Source organism: Ursus maritimus, unplaced genomic scaffold, assembly GCF_017311325.1.
Source record: "Ursus maritimus isolate PB19 unplaced genomic scaffold, ASM1731132v1 scaffold_13, whole genome shotgun sequence".
Lineage (NCBI taxonomy): Eukaryota > Metazoa > Chordata > Mammalia > Carnivora > Ursidae > Ursus > Ursus maritimus.
The window spans coordinates 2,708,837-2,724,216 of NW_024423675.1; the positions used below are offsets into that span (position 1 = coordinate 2,708,837).

The following is a 15,380-nucleotide window of genomic DNA, read 5'->3' on the forward strand; positions in this document are numbered from 1 at the left end:
CTAGACACTAGTGTCACTCTTACAAGAAAACTGCACAGAGTAGTTGCAGCCTTTAGATAACACAGCAACCTCAAGGAGAAGAAAGTAAGGGCAGTACCGAACACTTTAAGAATATGGAATCTATAGAGCAGTGTTCTTTGTATAGTATTTTTATACCGACATCTAGTTTTATGATCTAAAAACCTTATATAATTTTTTATTACTAGTCTAGGAAGGAGAGTGGCATTTTTCAAGGACTATGGTCCACTTGGTCCGTGTCTGATGCCAATTAATCCATAAAACCGTCCTCATTCTGCTGCTGTGGAAAATAAGCAACAACAGAAAAGTAATAATGACTTTAAAGCATAATTCAGTTATAAGCACAGCCAAGGAGACGGAAGAGAGACGAGTCCCTCAACACCGCTACTTCCCAGCGCTCCCCGCTGGGAGCACTTGTCAGCTCTCCCTTCTCCCCCAGCGGGCGGAGCACTTCCAGGGCGCAGAAGGGGCGGACCCTGCACCGGGCCAGGAGCTGGAGGCGGAGCTCCGGGACTCAGGGGCGGGGCTCCCGGGAGCCGCGGAGCCGACCTGTGGGCCCCTGGCGGATACTCGCAGAAGGCGGACCGCGCACGGAAGTGGTGGGCCGCTGGGAGGGAGCAACCGAGCGGCAGTGTAGCGGAGTGCTGCGGCTCACGGGCTGTGCGCACGATGAGACCGGGAGAGGAGCGGCCCGTGGAGGGAGGCGCCTGCGTCTCCCGGCTGGAGCTGCTGAAGCTGCGCGCCGCGGAGCGCATCGACGAGGCGGCCGAGCGCCTGGGGGCCCTGAGCCGCGCGATCTGGAGCGAGCCCGAGCTGGCCTACGAGGAGCACCGGGCCCACGGCGTGCTGACACGCTTCTTCGAGTGCGAGCCTCCGGCCGCGTCGTGGACCGTGCAGCCGCACTACCATCTGGCCACGGCCTTCCGCGCCGAGTGGGAGCCGCAGGGGGTGGGCGCGACGCCGCGCCCCCTGCAGCTGGGCTTCCTCTGCGAGTACGACGCGCTGCCCGGCATCGGGCACGCCTGCGGCCACAACCTCATCGCCGAGGTCGGGGCGGCGGCCGCGCTGGGCGTGAAGGGGGCCCTGGAGAGCCTCCCCGGGCCGCCTCCGCCGGTGAAGGTGAGGTGGGGCCCGGGCTCGGGACTTCCTTCGGCCGCCTGGGCCGGGCGGGAGCCGGGGATCGCAGCACTCGGCGCTTCCCGTGCGCATCCGCCCCGCAGGGTCCCGGCCTCGCCTTTGCCACAAGGCTGAACCCCTGAATAGAAGTCCATATAGCTCACGCGTTGCCCGCCCAGCGACATGCTCCAGATTTTTGTTTTCTCTTACGTAGTTGTAAACGATTGAGTAGAGTCTCCCTAAGGAAAGAACTGAGAACCGAGCCCGGTTTTCGCTGTGATTTATTTTTGGTAACAGAGGTAACCGCAATTTGCTGACAAGGTTGTGCAATCTCTGGAAGAAGTAGTTATTGTGGGGAGACCTATAGTCCCTCTTTATTAGGCTCCAAAACATCTTTTGTGTGGTAGTCGTAGGAGCTGTTGTGATTCGAATCACTGGTTTTTGGATAGGAAATTTTCAGGCATTAGAACTACCAACCACCCCACAAAAAGTGGGGAAGTGAATGAACATTTACTGCATAGGTGAGTTCATCCTTAAATTTTAATATTTCATGATTTTAAGAAATTTCTCCTTCTTTAAGCGGGGGAAATGTCGTTTATGTTTGTTATAGGGCAAGTTTAATCTTGTGTTACTGTGTTTTTTCAGATGGTATATCCTTCATTCTGTGAGCTAAGATACAGTCGTCTCCATTCTGCTTAAGGGCAAGACCGAGGTTTTCTTTTCATATTATGTAGCCCGTTTTTTCCCCAATGTCAGTAACTTTTCTTTTACAGTTTCATCTTTTATGGCTTATTCTCTTTTAGCTGCCTTCTCTTTTCTGCTTCTGGGGACTTGTTTTTGCATCTGGGTAGGTTTTTGTTTTGTTGGGGGTGGTGTCCTTTGCCATTGCATGAAACACTGGAGAGATTTAACTTTAACCAGGTTTATGAAAGATTCAGGGAAGTCAGCAATATTTAACTTGAGAAGTCATCAGATGTAAGGAGTCAAGGGTTTAGAGTAACAAGTAGGTTAATTTGAGTGCTTTATAGATTTCCAAGGAAGGTTCAACTTTGGGAAATGTATGCATTTGAAGGGTAATGCATAGTTTTAGCAAGGTTATCTTTCCTCTCTGAGAATGGAGTTTATGTTGACTCCCTTAACAAGCCAAGACTTTTTCCAGCTTGTTCCACTATATTCCTATACATGATCTTGAAAGTGTATTAGTTGTTTGTAGATAATTTTTCTTTGCTTTAAAAAATTGTTTGAAGAAGTTAAGCTTAAATATCAAAGTAAAATGTTTATTCTGTAAAGTTCTCTTTTGTTTAATTAGGTGTTTGGTGACCAGTAAGTCTGCCTGGTTGAACTGGTGGAATCGAATTAGTAAGTTTGTGTAATAGTTGGCTGTTTCTAACTGGGGCATTAAGGTTTATTTAATGCTCTTCATAAAAGTTTAATGAGTTAAGACCTTTTAATGAGGTATCTCAGTAAGGAATCAGAGTTGAGGCCTCAGGATCAGGACATCTAATCCCTGCTCTGCCTGGAGACTTGCTCTGTGTCCTGGGGCAAAGCACTTCACTCCTTACCTCAACACCACCATCCCTGAAATGATGACACACATCGTTCACCTACCTCACAGGGTTGTTGTGAGGATAACTTGTAAGTAACTGGAAAGTTCTTTACCAGTAAAATGTTTATGAATAATTATACACATTGCTAAAAGACTTAGTCAAGAAGACGCTTTAAGAAACAAGTCCTAAAGAATTTTGAGGAACTCAGTAGATAGTATTTATCTTTTTTCATCTTTGCCATTAATTATATAAAATTCAGTTATAAAATTAGGAAAAGTTTCCTGTTGTAGCTTTAGTGCATCCTTTGCACCAGATTGGTATACTAATGTAAGTTTAAATTAGTGGTTAATTTAGCACTATAGATTTATGCCCACTGCATTATTTAAGTGTCAGAGAACAAAACCTCTCTCCGCATAGTTTAAGGACTTTAATGTAGGTTGTGAATACATATGCAAGGGAACCTGTTTGATATTTTCCTCCAAGGATTTTTGTTGTTGTTTTGCTCTGACACAGGTATTTCCTTCTAGGTAATTGTCCTGGGAACCCCTGCAGAAGAAGATGGTGGTGGCAAAATTGATTTAATTGAAGCAGGGGCTTTTAAAAATCTTGATGTTGTTTTTATGGCCCACCCATCCCAAGAGAATGCTGCTTATCTACCTGATGTGGCCGAACACGAGTGAGTAATCAAGTTGAAATCAGCTCCACTGTGGAAAACAGCCTCTTGAAACACTTACATGTCCCAACTGGAGACTAAAGCTCCATATTTATACATTTAAAAAGTAAATTGAAAAATGATGATGTGATGCCTTACTTGATTTCTTTTGAATACCATTTGGTAAGCCTCTTCTAATTGAAATTTAATATGGTGTTCATAATTAGACTGTTAAATGGTGCCTTTAGAATAGCAAACAGAATATGTTGACACATATTCTACTTTTTTAAAAAGACTTTTTATTTATTTATTAGAGAGAGAGAGAGCACGAGCGGAAAGGGGCAGAGGGAGAGGGAGAAAGACTGAAGCAGACTCCACACTGAGCACAGAGCCCGAGGTGGGACTTGATCCTGCAGCCCTGAGATCATGACCGGAGCCAAAACCAAGAGTCGAACACTTAACAGACCAAGCCACCCAGGCGTCCTAGCACATATTCTGCTTTATTTCTATTTTTTAAAAAGATTTTATTATTTATTTGAGAGAAGAAAGCGAGAGGTGGGGAGGGACAAAGGGAGAGAGAAGCAGACTCCCCACTGAGCAGGGAGCTGATGCGGGACTCAGTCCCAGGACCTGGAGATCATGACCCCAGCCGAAGGCAGACGCTTAACCATCTGAGCCACCCAGGTGTCCCCACATATTCTACTTTAAACTGAGCAATTCAGGAAAATATCTGTCCTTTAATATGGTCTTGTCTTTGCAACTGAATAGATTTGTAAGTGGCAGCTTTATTGGACTTGGGAAGAAAACACATTTCTGTTTATTGTAATTTGAGTTCTTTGCAAAGAGGGTAAATTATATTTCTGAGAGAGAATACAGAAACTAGCCAGCTGTGGATTTTAGTGGAATTTGCCAGTATATACTTTTCTGACTTGTCTGGTATGACGTCTTATTTATTTTTCTCTACATTGAGGAGCTCACTTCTTTGGTACTTAGGAGCATGGATCATTGAAGTGGTTTGAATTTTGTACACCAGAACTTTCCATCATAGTCGTTAATGATCCAGTTGGTGGGCCAGTCTCAAGGAGCCACTGCTCAGCTGCTTCAGGAAAACCACATATTCTCCTCCGGGGAAGCTAGGGATTAATAGCCAAACCATTCCAGCGGAGCTTCTAGATTGTACTCAGTTACTGTACATCTCAGCATCCCATGAGGCCTTGTTTTCAGAGGATGGCCATTTTAACTGTTGTGGTATCTTCCTTCTTAGCCCCAGGAGTTGGTACTGTGGCAGTAGGAAGAATCTTTCCACTTTGGATTTAGGGGTAGTGTATACTAGTACATGTCTGGAGAACCTTAGAGGTTAGAAGTCTCTGCCAATGCCTCTGGCTAGAAGGGGCATGCAGCTGCAGGCAGGCGTCCCAGCCCATTAGCCTTCTAGGACTTACGAGGTAGGCTTCTAGGCCTTGATCCTCATAGCCCAGTTGGCCTCAGGCCTTGTCTTAGTGTCTGGCTTCTTAGCTTTTTCACTGGCCATCTTTTAAGACAGAGAAGATAACAAGAACTAAAATTAAATTTAAAAAAAATTACTAATCTGTTAATCCTAAAAATCTCTAACAGTAAGATAAAGTACTATGTCCATTTGACCACCTTTTCCACATCTTGTCCCTTCTCCAGAGGCATATATCCTTCCAAGACATTTTGAGTATATTTATAAACATAAATAGGTACACATATAAATTGGATTTTATTTTATTTTTTAAAGATTTTATTTATTTGAGAGAGAGAGAGTGTCCATGCATGAGTGGGAGAGGGGCAGAAGGTAAGGCAAACTCCCCGCTGAGCCTGACTTCCCGGCTATGCCAGGACCCTGAGAGACCTGAGCCAAAGCCAGATGCTTAACCCACTGAGCCACCCAAGTGCCTCATAAATTGAATTTTAAAGGAGGATTTTCCCCTTAAATATGCTGCTAAATATATTGTTGGTCTGGCTCTTGCTTTTGAAAATGAAGGAATATGTTTTAAAAATTATTCAATATCAGTTTGTTTAAAATATGTTTTTTATTTTTTTAATTTTTAAATTTTTTATGTTTTTATTTAAGATCAGTTAGCTAACATATAGTACATCATTAGTTTTTGCTGTAGTGTTCAGTGATTCATTAGTTGCATATAACACCCAGTGCTCATCATAAAATATTTTTTTAAATAGGTTTTCAAATATGCTCAAATACTAATGTTGGTATAAAATGACCATTAGCACTTCTTTTCCTGTCGTTTATTGTGCGTTAATGGTACGTAGATTTGAGCTCTGGGAGAAATGGTGCTAGAGCCATTTTCATAAAGATCATCCTTTTCCATTTTATACTTATCACCAGTTTTGTTAAAATTCCAGTTTCAGAAGCGCCTGGGTGGCTCAGTCATTAAGCATCTGTCTTCCGCTCAAGCATCTGTAAATCACAGAAGCCTGCTTCTTCCTCTCCCACTCCCCCTGCTTGTGTTCCCTCTCTCGCTGGCTGTCTCTATCTCTGTCGAATAAATAAATAAAATCTTATTTAAAAAAATTCCAGTTTCAATATAATGGTGATAAGATATATCAAGGAAATAACAGGTGTCCAACAAAATCTTAAAAATGTGTTTGGATGCTTTTACTTGTTTTTGTTTTGCTAACAGAATGTTTTGAATTTGTCAAGAAATATGAGCATGCCAAGGACTGTTGAATCTAGTCCATTAAAAAAAAATAAGTCTTGAGTAGCTTTTTAATAATTTAAATGTAGATACTATTAGTTAGGCTTAAACAGTGTTGTCTAAGCAAGTCGTGTTTATAAATAACTATTTCATATGCAATCCTTTCTTTAAACCTTATTTTTTATTGTATCTGAGTAGTTAGATTGATATGAGAACTTTCTGAAAGTGGAATAACGATAATTGATAAAATTTTGAGATATTAGTGATACAGTTGTTTTGGAACACTAATAAAATATTAGGAGCACCTGACAATGCTAGAGTATCATAGTATTGTGAGTGTAATCTGCTCTCCAGAGGTTGTCTCAACTCATTTCAAATGGTCACCTATTTCTGTTTTCCTTTACCTTCTCCTACCCTTAAGACAGAATTATCTGAGTTTTGCAGACCTTTGATATGGCGTTACCACAGTGCAGTGTAGGAGGAGACAGGAGCCATCTTTTTTGTAATTCCAGCACCTAATACAGAATTGCATGTTTGTTTGACTTGAGTGGTACGCAGATTTAATTTCTACAGAAGGTCGACTGAGCAAAGTTGTCTTTTTCTCTCTTTTTTGGGGAATGCCATCTTTGTGTCAGTCACTATATTACATAGTAGTAAACCATAACTAAGGTAGATAAATTGTTATTTCTACAAATGATTTGCAAATAAAAATTCCAGCAGTCTGAATTAATTCTGAATACTTGTTGGGTAATTCTAATTACAGTACCTGGATTTTCTTTAGTGATTTTGAAAAGAGTGATTCCAAATGGTGTTTTATTTCCTAGCGTGACTGTGAAATACTATGGAAAAGCATCTCATGCTGCTGCATATCCCTGGGAAGGAGTAAATGCATTAGACGCTGCTGTTCTCGCCTACAACAATCTGTCTGTGTTGAGACAGCAAATGAAACCAACCTGGAGAGTTCATGGTACGAATGTCAACTATTTTGTGTAATAGATGGTGCTTAATATATTTCAGTGCAATGTAATTAGTACTTAAGTTTTAAAAATTGGAAACATTTTATGTATTTCATATGAATATTCCAAATTTTTTAAACATTTTCAGAAATTCACGTGACAGAATACTAGGATGTTTGTATATATTGGGTAAGAAGACAGTTAAGAGTATTTATGTATAAATAGAACGGTCATTTTGAGTGTTACAGATAATGGTTTTATATAAGGACATACATGCTTTCTGTGGGTATTTGAAAGTTGAATTTTGATTTTCCAGTTATCCTCAGTGTCTTTTAATGGGAACAGATCATTTCCTCCACTTAAAAAAAGTTATGGTTACTGGTTTTATTTTCTCAAGTGCTGTTAATCCTGAGTAACATCTTTTTAAATTATGTGTAGCCCCTTAATGTAACGACAGTAATAAAGTACTATCTTGAAGGTCCGAATTTTTTTTTTAGTTTATTTTCTTATGACTTGGGATATTAATATTCTTTAATATCTGTTCTTTACCTGATTTTGTTATAGGCTGAAATTAGTTTGTAATTGCACCTTTACCAATTTTCTTAGGTTTTTTTAAGAGAAATATGTAGAAATAATGTTTTTGAAAGGAGGTCATATAAATTTAGATTTTGTATAGCTATATTAGTTACTACTTTGAATGGATAAATTTTCTTTCTCAGTGTAGTTCCAAATAAATGCATTTGTTTTGACTGTTAATAGTGCTTAGTGACCTTTGACCTGCATTGGTTTCTTGCTGGCATAAAAATTATGTTCTCATAATTTGAATGCCATTTAAAATATTCATTGGATTCTGGAAGCACAAGGGTAATTACAGAACCTTATACCACTTTTTTTCCCCCTTAGGTCAAAAATTTTTCAAAATGTACAGTTGTAATGAAGCCTACTGAAATAAAGGTCTCTTTCAGAAGGCTGGATAGTTATAAAAGTTTTTAACAGTTTCTTTATAGTCATGCAACATAATTTCTTAATATTATATAAATTCCTTAGAATAAAATACATCTAGACAATTTTTTTTCCTATTAGCTAGAAAGTATTACCCTATGTATAGAAGCTTTTGTACAACACATCAAAATCTTTGATTGGTATTATCTGAAGCTAGTAAATTTAAATTGTTTTTCTTCATATACATACTGGCTGAAAACTTTTAGGTGTACTTTAACCTAAAGAAATGGTCTCCAAGCTCAATTTCAGTAATTTGGTTCTTTTTATAGGCATAATAAAAAGTGGTGGTGTAAAACCCAATATCATTCCCTCTTACTCTGAACTAATCTATTACTTCCGTGCGCCCTCAATGAAGGAACTTCCAGTTTTGACCAAAAAGGCAGAAGATTGCTTCCGAGCTGCAGCTTTGGCTACTGGGTGTACAGTAAGAACTTTTAAGAGTTAATCTAAATTATAATCAGAGATACATATGGGGGCTGGGGTTGTTAAATTAAACTGTTATCAAGTTAGATTAGAACCCGGGGCGCCTGGGTGGCTCAGTTGGCTAAACGTCGGACTCTTGATTTCAGCTCAGGTCATGATCTCAGGGTCGTGAGATTGAGCTCCATGGGGCTCTGCACTCAGGGTGGCTTCTTCCCCTCCCCCCCCACAGGTGCACGTGTACATGAGCTCTCTCTCTCTCAAATGAATAAATAAATCTTTAAAAAATTAGATTAGAAGCTACCTTGCCCCTTATTCACTTGGCAATGTTTTGAATATGTAAAATCAATTGACTGAATAGGTGATGTGAAGGTCTTTAATTCGTAGTCCTTTTACTCAGTGCCCACGTAGGGAGGACTACAGTACACTGTTCTCAGAAGAACTCTTGATAGTCTGAACTACCTGCTGTTTTGCAAGGTGTAGCCTTCCTTATTGGCAGTTATGTTTTCAGAATTACTCAGTATAGTTCCTACAAAGGGAACTTTATGGCAAAATCAGCAAAAGCTATTCTTGGTGATATGTGCAGTAATGATACAAATACTTAGGGCTTGCTGGAAGGTTAAAATAGATGCAGAAGTTAGTGAGGAAACTTTGTTCGTTTGAACCATAAAGTCAGTAACATTTATGTACCGATCATATAAGGCATACAGTAGAATGAGAAGCTTCAGAATTACATAATCTTGTCCTGGGAGGAGCTGGTAGTCTAGTTGGCGAGCCAAGATCTGGATCGCTGCCTCCCAGCCTACTGGTTTTGTAACCTTAGGAAACATTATTACTATCTCATTATTATTGCATATGTTTAGGCCCCCATTTTATCTTGAAAAATGGAGATAATATAATCTGTCTTTGGGTTCTTGTGAGAATTAAATGAGGTGTTTGTTAGGAGTGAGGGCCTACCTCTCATCCTTACTAACTGATTTGTTTCTGCTCTTATTAGACTGGAGATGTATGATTTATTCAGATGGTAATGGTGTCTCACAGTAGCAGTGATTCTTGGGCAGTTTAAGTGTCCACAAAGTAAAAAAATTAATCATTCTTCCCTTACTGATTTATAATTGTAAATATAAATACTTATAGAATAAATACATGAAGTATTTTCATTAGCTAGTATCACAGGGTATAATATTCCCTTAGATTGAGGTTCATTGTTATTAGGTTTTAACTTAAATTTGAAATAGTCTCTCAATAGGTGCACCTGGGTGGCTCAGTCGGATAAGCGTCTGCCTTCGGCTCAGGTTATGATCCCAGGTCCTGGGATCGAGCCCACATCAGGTTCCCTGCTTAGTGCAGAGCCTGCTTCTCCCTCTCCCTCTCCCTCTGCCATTCCCTCTGCTTGTGCTCTCTAGCTCTGGCTCTCCGTCAAATAAATAAATAAATAAAATCTTTAAAATAGTCTCTTAATAATTTTTTTATGTATTGGCTGGCTTGTAATATATGACCAGGTTGTCATTATTTCTAACTAAAATGTTGCTAAGAATAGAAGAAATGTCCACCGTGCCATTTTATAATTGGCTTTTACTGGTGTTATTGGTATTACCTTTAGTTTGAGGAATTGTTACCCATTTGGATTTAATCAAAACTAAATCTGTGAATCCTCTTTAACTGGCCATCTATGAACTGCTTGTAAATCTTCACACACTGAAATGCTGAAATTAGTAAGTGAGGACCGGGGTGCTGGCTGGCTCAGTTGGTAGAGCATACAACTCTTTTTTTTTTTTTTTTTTTTTTTTTAAAGATTTTTATTTATTTATTTGACAGAGATAGAGACAGCCAGCGAGAGAGGGAACACAAGTAGGGGGAGTGGGAGAGGAAGAAGCAGGCTCATAGAGGAGGAGCCTGACGTGGGGCTCGATCCCGGAACGCCAGGATCACGCCCTGAGCCGAAGGCAGACGCTTTAACCGCTGTGCCACCCAGGCGCCCCGAGCATACAACTCTTGATCTCAGGGCTGTGAGGTCAAGCCCCTGAGTGTAGAGATTACTTTAAAGAATAAATAAATAATAAATGAGGACCATAGTCAACCCTTCTTCATGTGAACCTTCTGTCTTTCTCTCAGGGTACTTTTAAACCTTTCAGACCAGGCAGTGGGGTCAGTGTCAGCTTGTATTTTGGATATGAGTAAAGCTTAAGTTTTTCTTTTAGAGGCTACAGCCTAGAGCAGTGTGGAGATTCCTGGGCTCCCCCCACACCCTACCGAAGTTACTAAAGGTGAGATTCACTGGCCAGTAGAGCAAGGTGACATCGTGGGTTTGGTGCATATATCACACTAGGAGATAGGGTCCCAGGGAAGTCTCATTATAGAAGAGACTTTTTTTTTTAAAAGATTATTTATTTATTTATTTGACAGAGATAGACAGCCAGCGAGAGAGGGAACACAGCAGGGGAGTGGGAGAGGAAGAAGCAGGCTCCCAGCGGAGGAGCCCGATGTGGGACTCGATCCCGAAACGCTGGGATCACGCCCTGAGCCGAAGGCAGACACTCAACGACTGAGCCACCCAGGTGCCCCAGAAAAGACATATTTTTTAAGGGTAAAATATTTGAGAGAGTTTATATCTGGAAGGGAAAGTGTGCCCTTAAACCTCTTGCTGGTTTGAAAATTAGATAGTGAATGAGTTTTTTATTTCAAAACGTGTTTTATAATTTCTTATTAGGTAGAAATTAAAGGTGGAGCACACGATTATTACAATGTTCTTCCAAATAAGAGCCTCTGGAAAGCTTATATTGAAAACGGGAAAAAACTGGGAATAGAATTTATTTCAGAAGATGCAACGTTGAATGGTTCTTCAGGTAATTAGGTTCCTTCATATATACTATATTGTGCTGTTTGAGGAAGGAAAATACCACCTTTGGTTAAATGGTTTTGTTTAGCAGCTTTGGAGGTAGGGAGGTATTGCTCTTGTTTTTAATAATATTTTTCACAAACCTCACGGTTAGGGGAAAGAACTAAGGAACTCTTCAGTGAATGTAAAGTGTTAAATGAACAGATTTGTCTTTAGAAATAACCAGCATACTTTTTCCTTTGTATTCTAAATATTTCTAGTGTTTAAATTTGTTTAGTTCTAATTTTTAAGTAAGCTTCTTAAAGGAAAAGTAGAATTTTAGTTCATTCTCCACCAGGCAGACTAGCAAGTAGTTATAAGGGGGCATTTCAATTTCTAAGGTGTGCCTGTTATGGTTGTTTACTAATAGTTGTTTAGTAAGCAGCTATTAGAATTTAAATAGTCAACAGTGTATTGAGGGTTATTTTAGATTTTATTCCTTTTAAAAGCATCATTACTAATATGTTTGCATGTTAGAAATGTATCTCCTAAAATATAATAAGAGATGTTGATGAGGTGGACTCAAAAGGACTTGGCCATAGAAATGGGGTGTTGATGTCATTTATTGAGATAAGGAGTTCAAGAGAAAGCAGGTTAGGGTATGGTATGTTAGTATATATTAGGATGTTAAGATTGAATTGCTTTTAGGACTTTTAAGTGGAGCTGTTCAGTAGCCTATTGAATCTGGAACCCCCAAAAGATGTCTAGGTTGGAGATATAGAAGTTGTCAATATCTGAAAGGTGATTGAAAACACAGGAGTTTTTGAGGTCACCCAAGTACACAGAGAAGAAGCCCAAAGATGACTCCCTGGGGATTACCAGCACTTAGGAGACAGGCAGAGGAAGCAATTTAGAGGAGACAAAGCCAGTCAATCAGGAGAGAGTCAAGTCATGGAAGCCAAAGGAGTAGAGAATTTCTAGAAGGAAAGGAGTGGTAAATCATCTCAGGTATATAGAGATTGGATAAGCATGGTCTGGTGTTCATTGGACTAGCAATTAGAAATTCATGGATTGTCTTACCTTTTCAAGGATCTACTGATTTTGGAAATGTTACTTTTGTGGTTCCTGGGATTCATCCATATTTTTACATTGGATCTGATGCCTTGAATCATACTGAACAATATACTGAAGCTGCAGGTAAGTGTTCTTAGAAGCGAACGTGTCGGCATATGCTCTCTTTTTGTGGTAGTAGCTGCCCGTTCCGTTTAGCCTGTTGTTACTTCATTGTCTAACATGAGCTCAGGAAATACTGTACTGTGGTGGGCATTTGGAGAGGCGGTTTTGATATCGAGTGCTAACCTGAAACCAGTACAGTAATTTATAATAAATACAGCGTTTTCTTCATTTATTTTCTCCACCTTTTAGGATCCCATGAAGCTCAGTTCTACACTTTACGTACCGCCAAAGCTCTGGCCATGACTGCGTTGGATGTTATTTTTAAACCAGAGTTACTAGAGAGAATCAAAGAGGACTTTAAATTGAAAGTTCAAGAAGAAGAGTTTTTAAATACGGTAGAATAAAAAGAAGATCTAGGAGCCACTTACGGATCATTAAGAAGTAATGATTTTTTTCTTTAATCTTTTTTAATGACGGAGGAGGGCATCCTTAATTTTTAGTCTTAAGGGAGTCAAGTTCCTCTTACCTGAAAAGTGAGGACATGATGTGGAGAACACACATGACCTCATCTCTAAGGTGAAAATTTTCAGGGCACCAGGCTGGCTCAGCCAGTAGAGCATGTGACTCCCGATCTCCGGGTCATGAGTTTGAGCCCCACATTGGGCATACAGTTTATTTTAAAAAATTAATTTAAGTAATAAAATTAATTTAAGTAAATAAAATGAAGATTTTCACAAATCTATGTTTGATGCAATTGTGATCTTTTAGGAGCTGATATGTGTGATGGCATCTCGTTTTTTTCTTTTAAGATTTTATTTTTAAGTAATCTGTCTACACTCAACTTGGGGCTCAAACTCACAGCCCCACAAGATCAAGTGTCGCACCCTCCACTGACTGAGTCAGCCAGGTGCCCCAGTGATGGCATTTCTTAAACAACTTGGATGATACATGGCTTATCAGTGATAATATTTTATAAATTCAATTGTTGTATAAGTGTATTTTAAAAGATTCAAGGGATTTCAAACTTTATATTCAGAATTGACCCATGAAAGATTTTTTTTTTTAAATTTTTTGGTATAGGGTGGTGAAATAATTTAAAATTCAAGTACTAAATTTAGGGAAGGTTCATTCTGAGTATCTGACCGTATCTGTTTTGGTTTAGAGAATCTTTTCATTGATAATAAAAGCGGGTTTTTAATCAGAAATGCTGTGGGAAACAACTGGAAACTCTGGTACAAAGAATAAGCTTCAGTTAAATCATTTGAAGGAAAGTGAAAATTTTTTTAAATTAACTCTGAGAAATGGCATTAAAGTGTCATTCCTAATTCCATATTTGCGTAATAGGAAAAAATGTAGACGGGGTTAGACTCTCTGTGACGTGTTTGCTTTGTAGCTCAGTGTGCTCTGGAGGGCTTAGTTAGGAAGGAGCAAAGTCTGTTTGCTTTGACTATTAATGTCATGTAACTGGTCACCTCTGCCCAGCAGCCCTATTCAGGCTTCTACTTAGAAGCCGCCTGTCCAGTTTACTGAGTTTAGGGCACAGAATTCTAAGCCTTCTTAAGCCCCATGCCTTCTCAATACTAGTTTTAAAGTATTGTGCGTTTTTCTTGGTTCTTAGTGTGAATTCCATGAACACGATAAAAGAATGTGAAAAAAAAAGTATCTGGTAAAGCAAATACTTTAAGCTGTGAATATAGTAAAGCTCTAGTATACTTTATTTTAAAGGGAGTCCTCAAATTTGAGTGTATTCCAAAAATGGAAGGTAAAAGACAAGTGTTTGGCCTGTTACAAGTAAGTCACTCGGGGCCCCTGAGCCTTGAGCTCCCCATTTGGAAAGTTAGATCACTCATCCTTACAGTCCTTTGAACCCCTAATTCCTATTCTATCTGAAGTTATTTAAAGTTGAAAAAGAAGGAGAGTTAGTAGTTGAGAATTGGTTTTCTTCTATATCAAGGGACTATAAGCTATGGCCTCATTTGACAAGCACCCAATTTTATATGGCTGGCATGCTAAAAATAATCTTTACATTTTTAGAGAGTCATAGGAAAAAAAATATCAGAGACCAAGACCAGATCACGTGACCAGTAAAACTGAAAATATTTACTATCCGGTCCTTTATTTAAAACTGAAAATATTTACTATCCGGTCCTTTATTTAAAAAAAATATTTACTATGCCAGTCTCTGTCCTATATAACAGCAAAATAAAATCAGTTTCTGTTTGACTTACGTCATATAATCAGATCGTCTCCTAGGAGAAAACTGCAAGCCTCAATTGAAAACACAGGGACAGGGGTTTAGGTGGCAGTGCCCTGGTGTTGACAGTTGTAACTCGTCGGTGGTCTGTCCTTGTGTGGAGTTCTGGCACCTTCAGAAGTTTGTTTCTTTTAGCATTGACCTTCACTGTGAGATACAGCTCCCCTGATGCCTGAAGATTGTCCTCTATGCAACCAGGCTTCCAGCTCTTCACATCAGGGTCTTCCGTGACACACCTTGTCTGATACTTTGCAATCTCAAAGAGCCGTGGTTGGTATATATTTCACAAACAGGAGAGGAATCAGCAGAGGCTTCTGGCTGAGAATTGGAGATGGCCAAGATCGCCGGTTTCCACAAATGGAATGAGTTTCCTCATTATCAACTTAATAAATTTCTCAACTACAGGTTTTCAATTCCTTATGTAAGTCCTGCACGCTAAGGAACACGGTTTTATTTCATAAAGCCTCCATAACATTCTAGAACAGTGATGGTTAACAGGAACCCAACACGCTAATACCCTCCTGTTTTTTGTGAAGTGTCACACGTTCATTGTTGTTCATACAAAGCGTTTGTTGTTTGTGATTGATTTACTTTTTAAAGACGACGGAGACAAAATTTGGAGGTTCGGATTCCGTCGTTACTGCATTACTGGCGCTCTGCTAAGTATTCTTGCTGAGAGAACGAGGTGTGGAGCTGGAGCTGGTGGCAGGTGTCTTCTGCACCAGCGCTCTCCGCCGTAACCC

General features: G+C 39.7%; 1 protein-coding gene across 2 annotated transcripts in view; it reads left to right on the forward strand.

Annotated features, from left to right (window-relative positions):
* The first annotated feature begins 579 nt into the window (after positions 1-579).
* The window catches only part of PM20D2 (peptidase M20 domain containing 2), a 16,455-nt gene continuing 1,654 nt past the window's right edge, over positions 580-15,380 (forward strand). The window contains exons 1-9 of one of the 2 annotated variants that reach the window (XM_040627533.1): positions 580-1,137; positions 3,209-3,357; positions 6,836-6,978; positions 8,239-8,393; positions 10,591-10,656; positions 11,100-11,235; positions 12,297-12,404; positions 12,633-12,824; positions 14,773-15,380. The exon at positions 14,773-15,380 is cut by the window's right edge and continues 1,654 nt beyond it. In XM_040627533.1, coding sequence (XP_040483467.1) covers positions 688-1,137; positions 3,209-3,357; positions 6,836-6,978; positions 8,239-8,393; positions 10,591-10,656; positions 11,100-11,235; positions 12,297-12,404; positions 12,633-12,787 — 1,362 coding nt within the window. In that variant the 5' untranslated portion in view covers positions 580-687 and the 3' untranslated portion in view covers positions 12,788-12,824; positions 14,773-15,380. Of the gene's footprint in view, positions 1,138-3,208; positions 3,358-6,835; positions 6,979-8,238; positions 8,394-10,590; positions 10,657-11,099; positions 11,236-12,296; positions 12,405-12,632; positions 13,069-14,772 lie in introns of those variants that run through there. The other variant, XM_040627534.1, reaches the window with a different exon arrangement.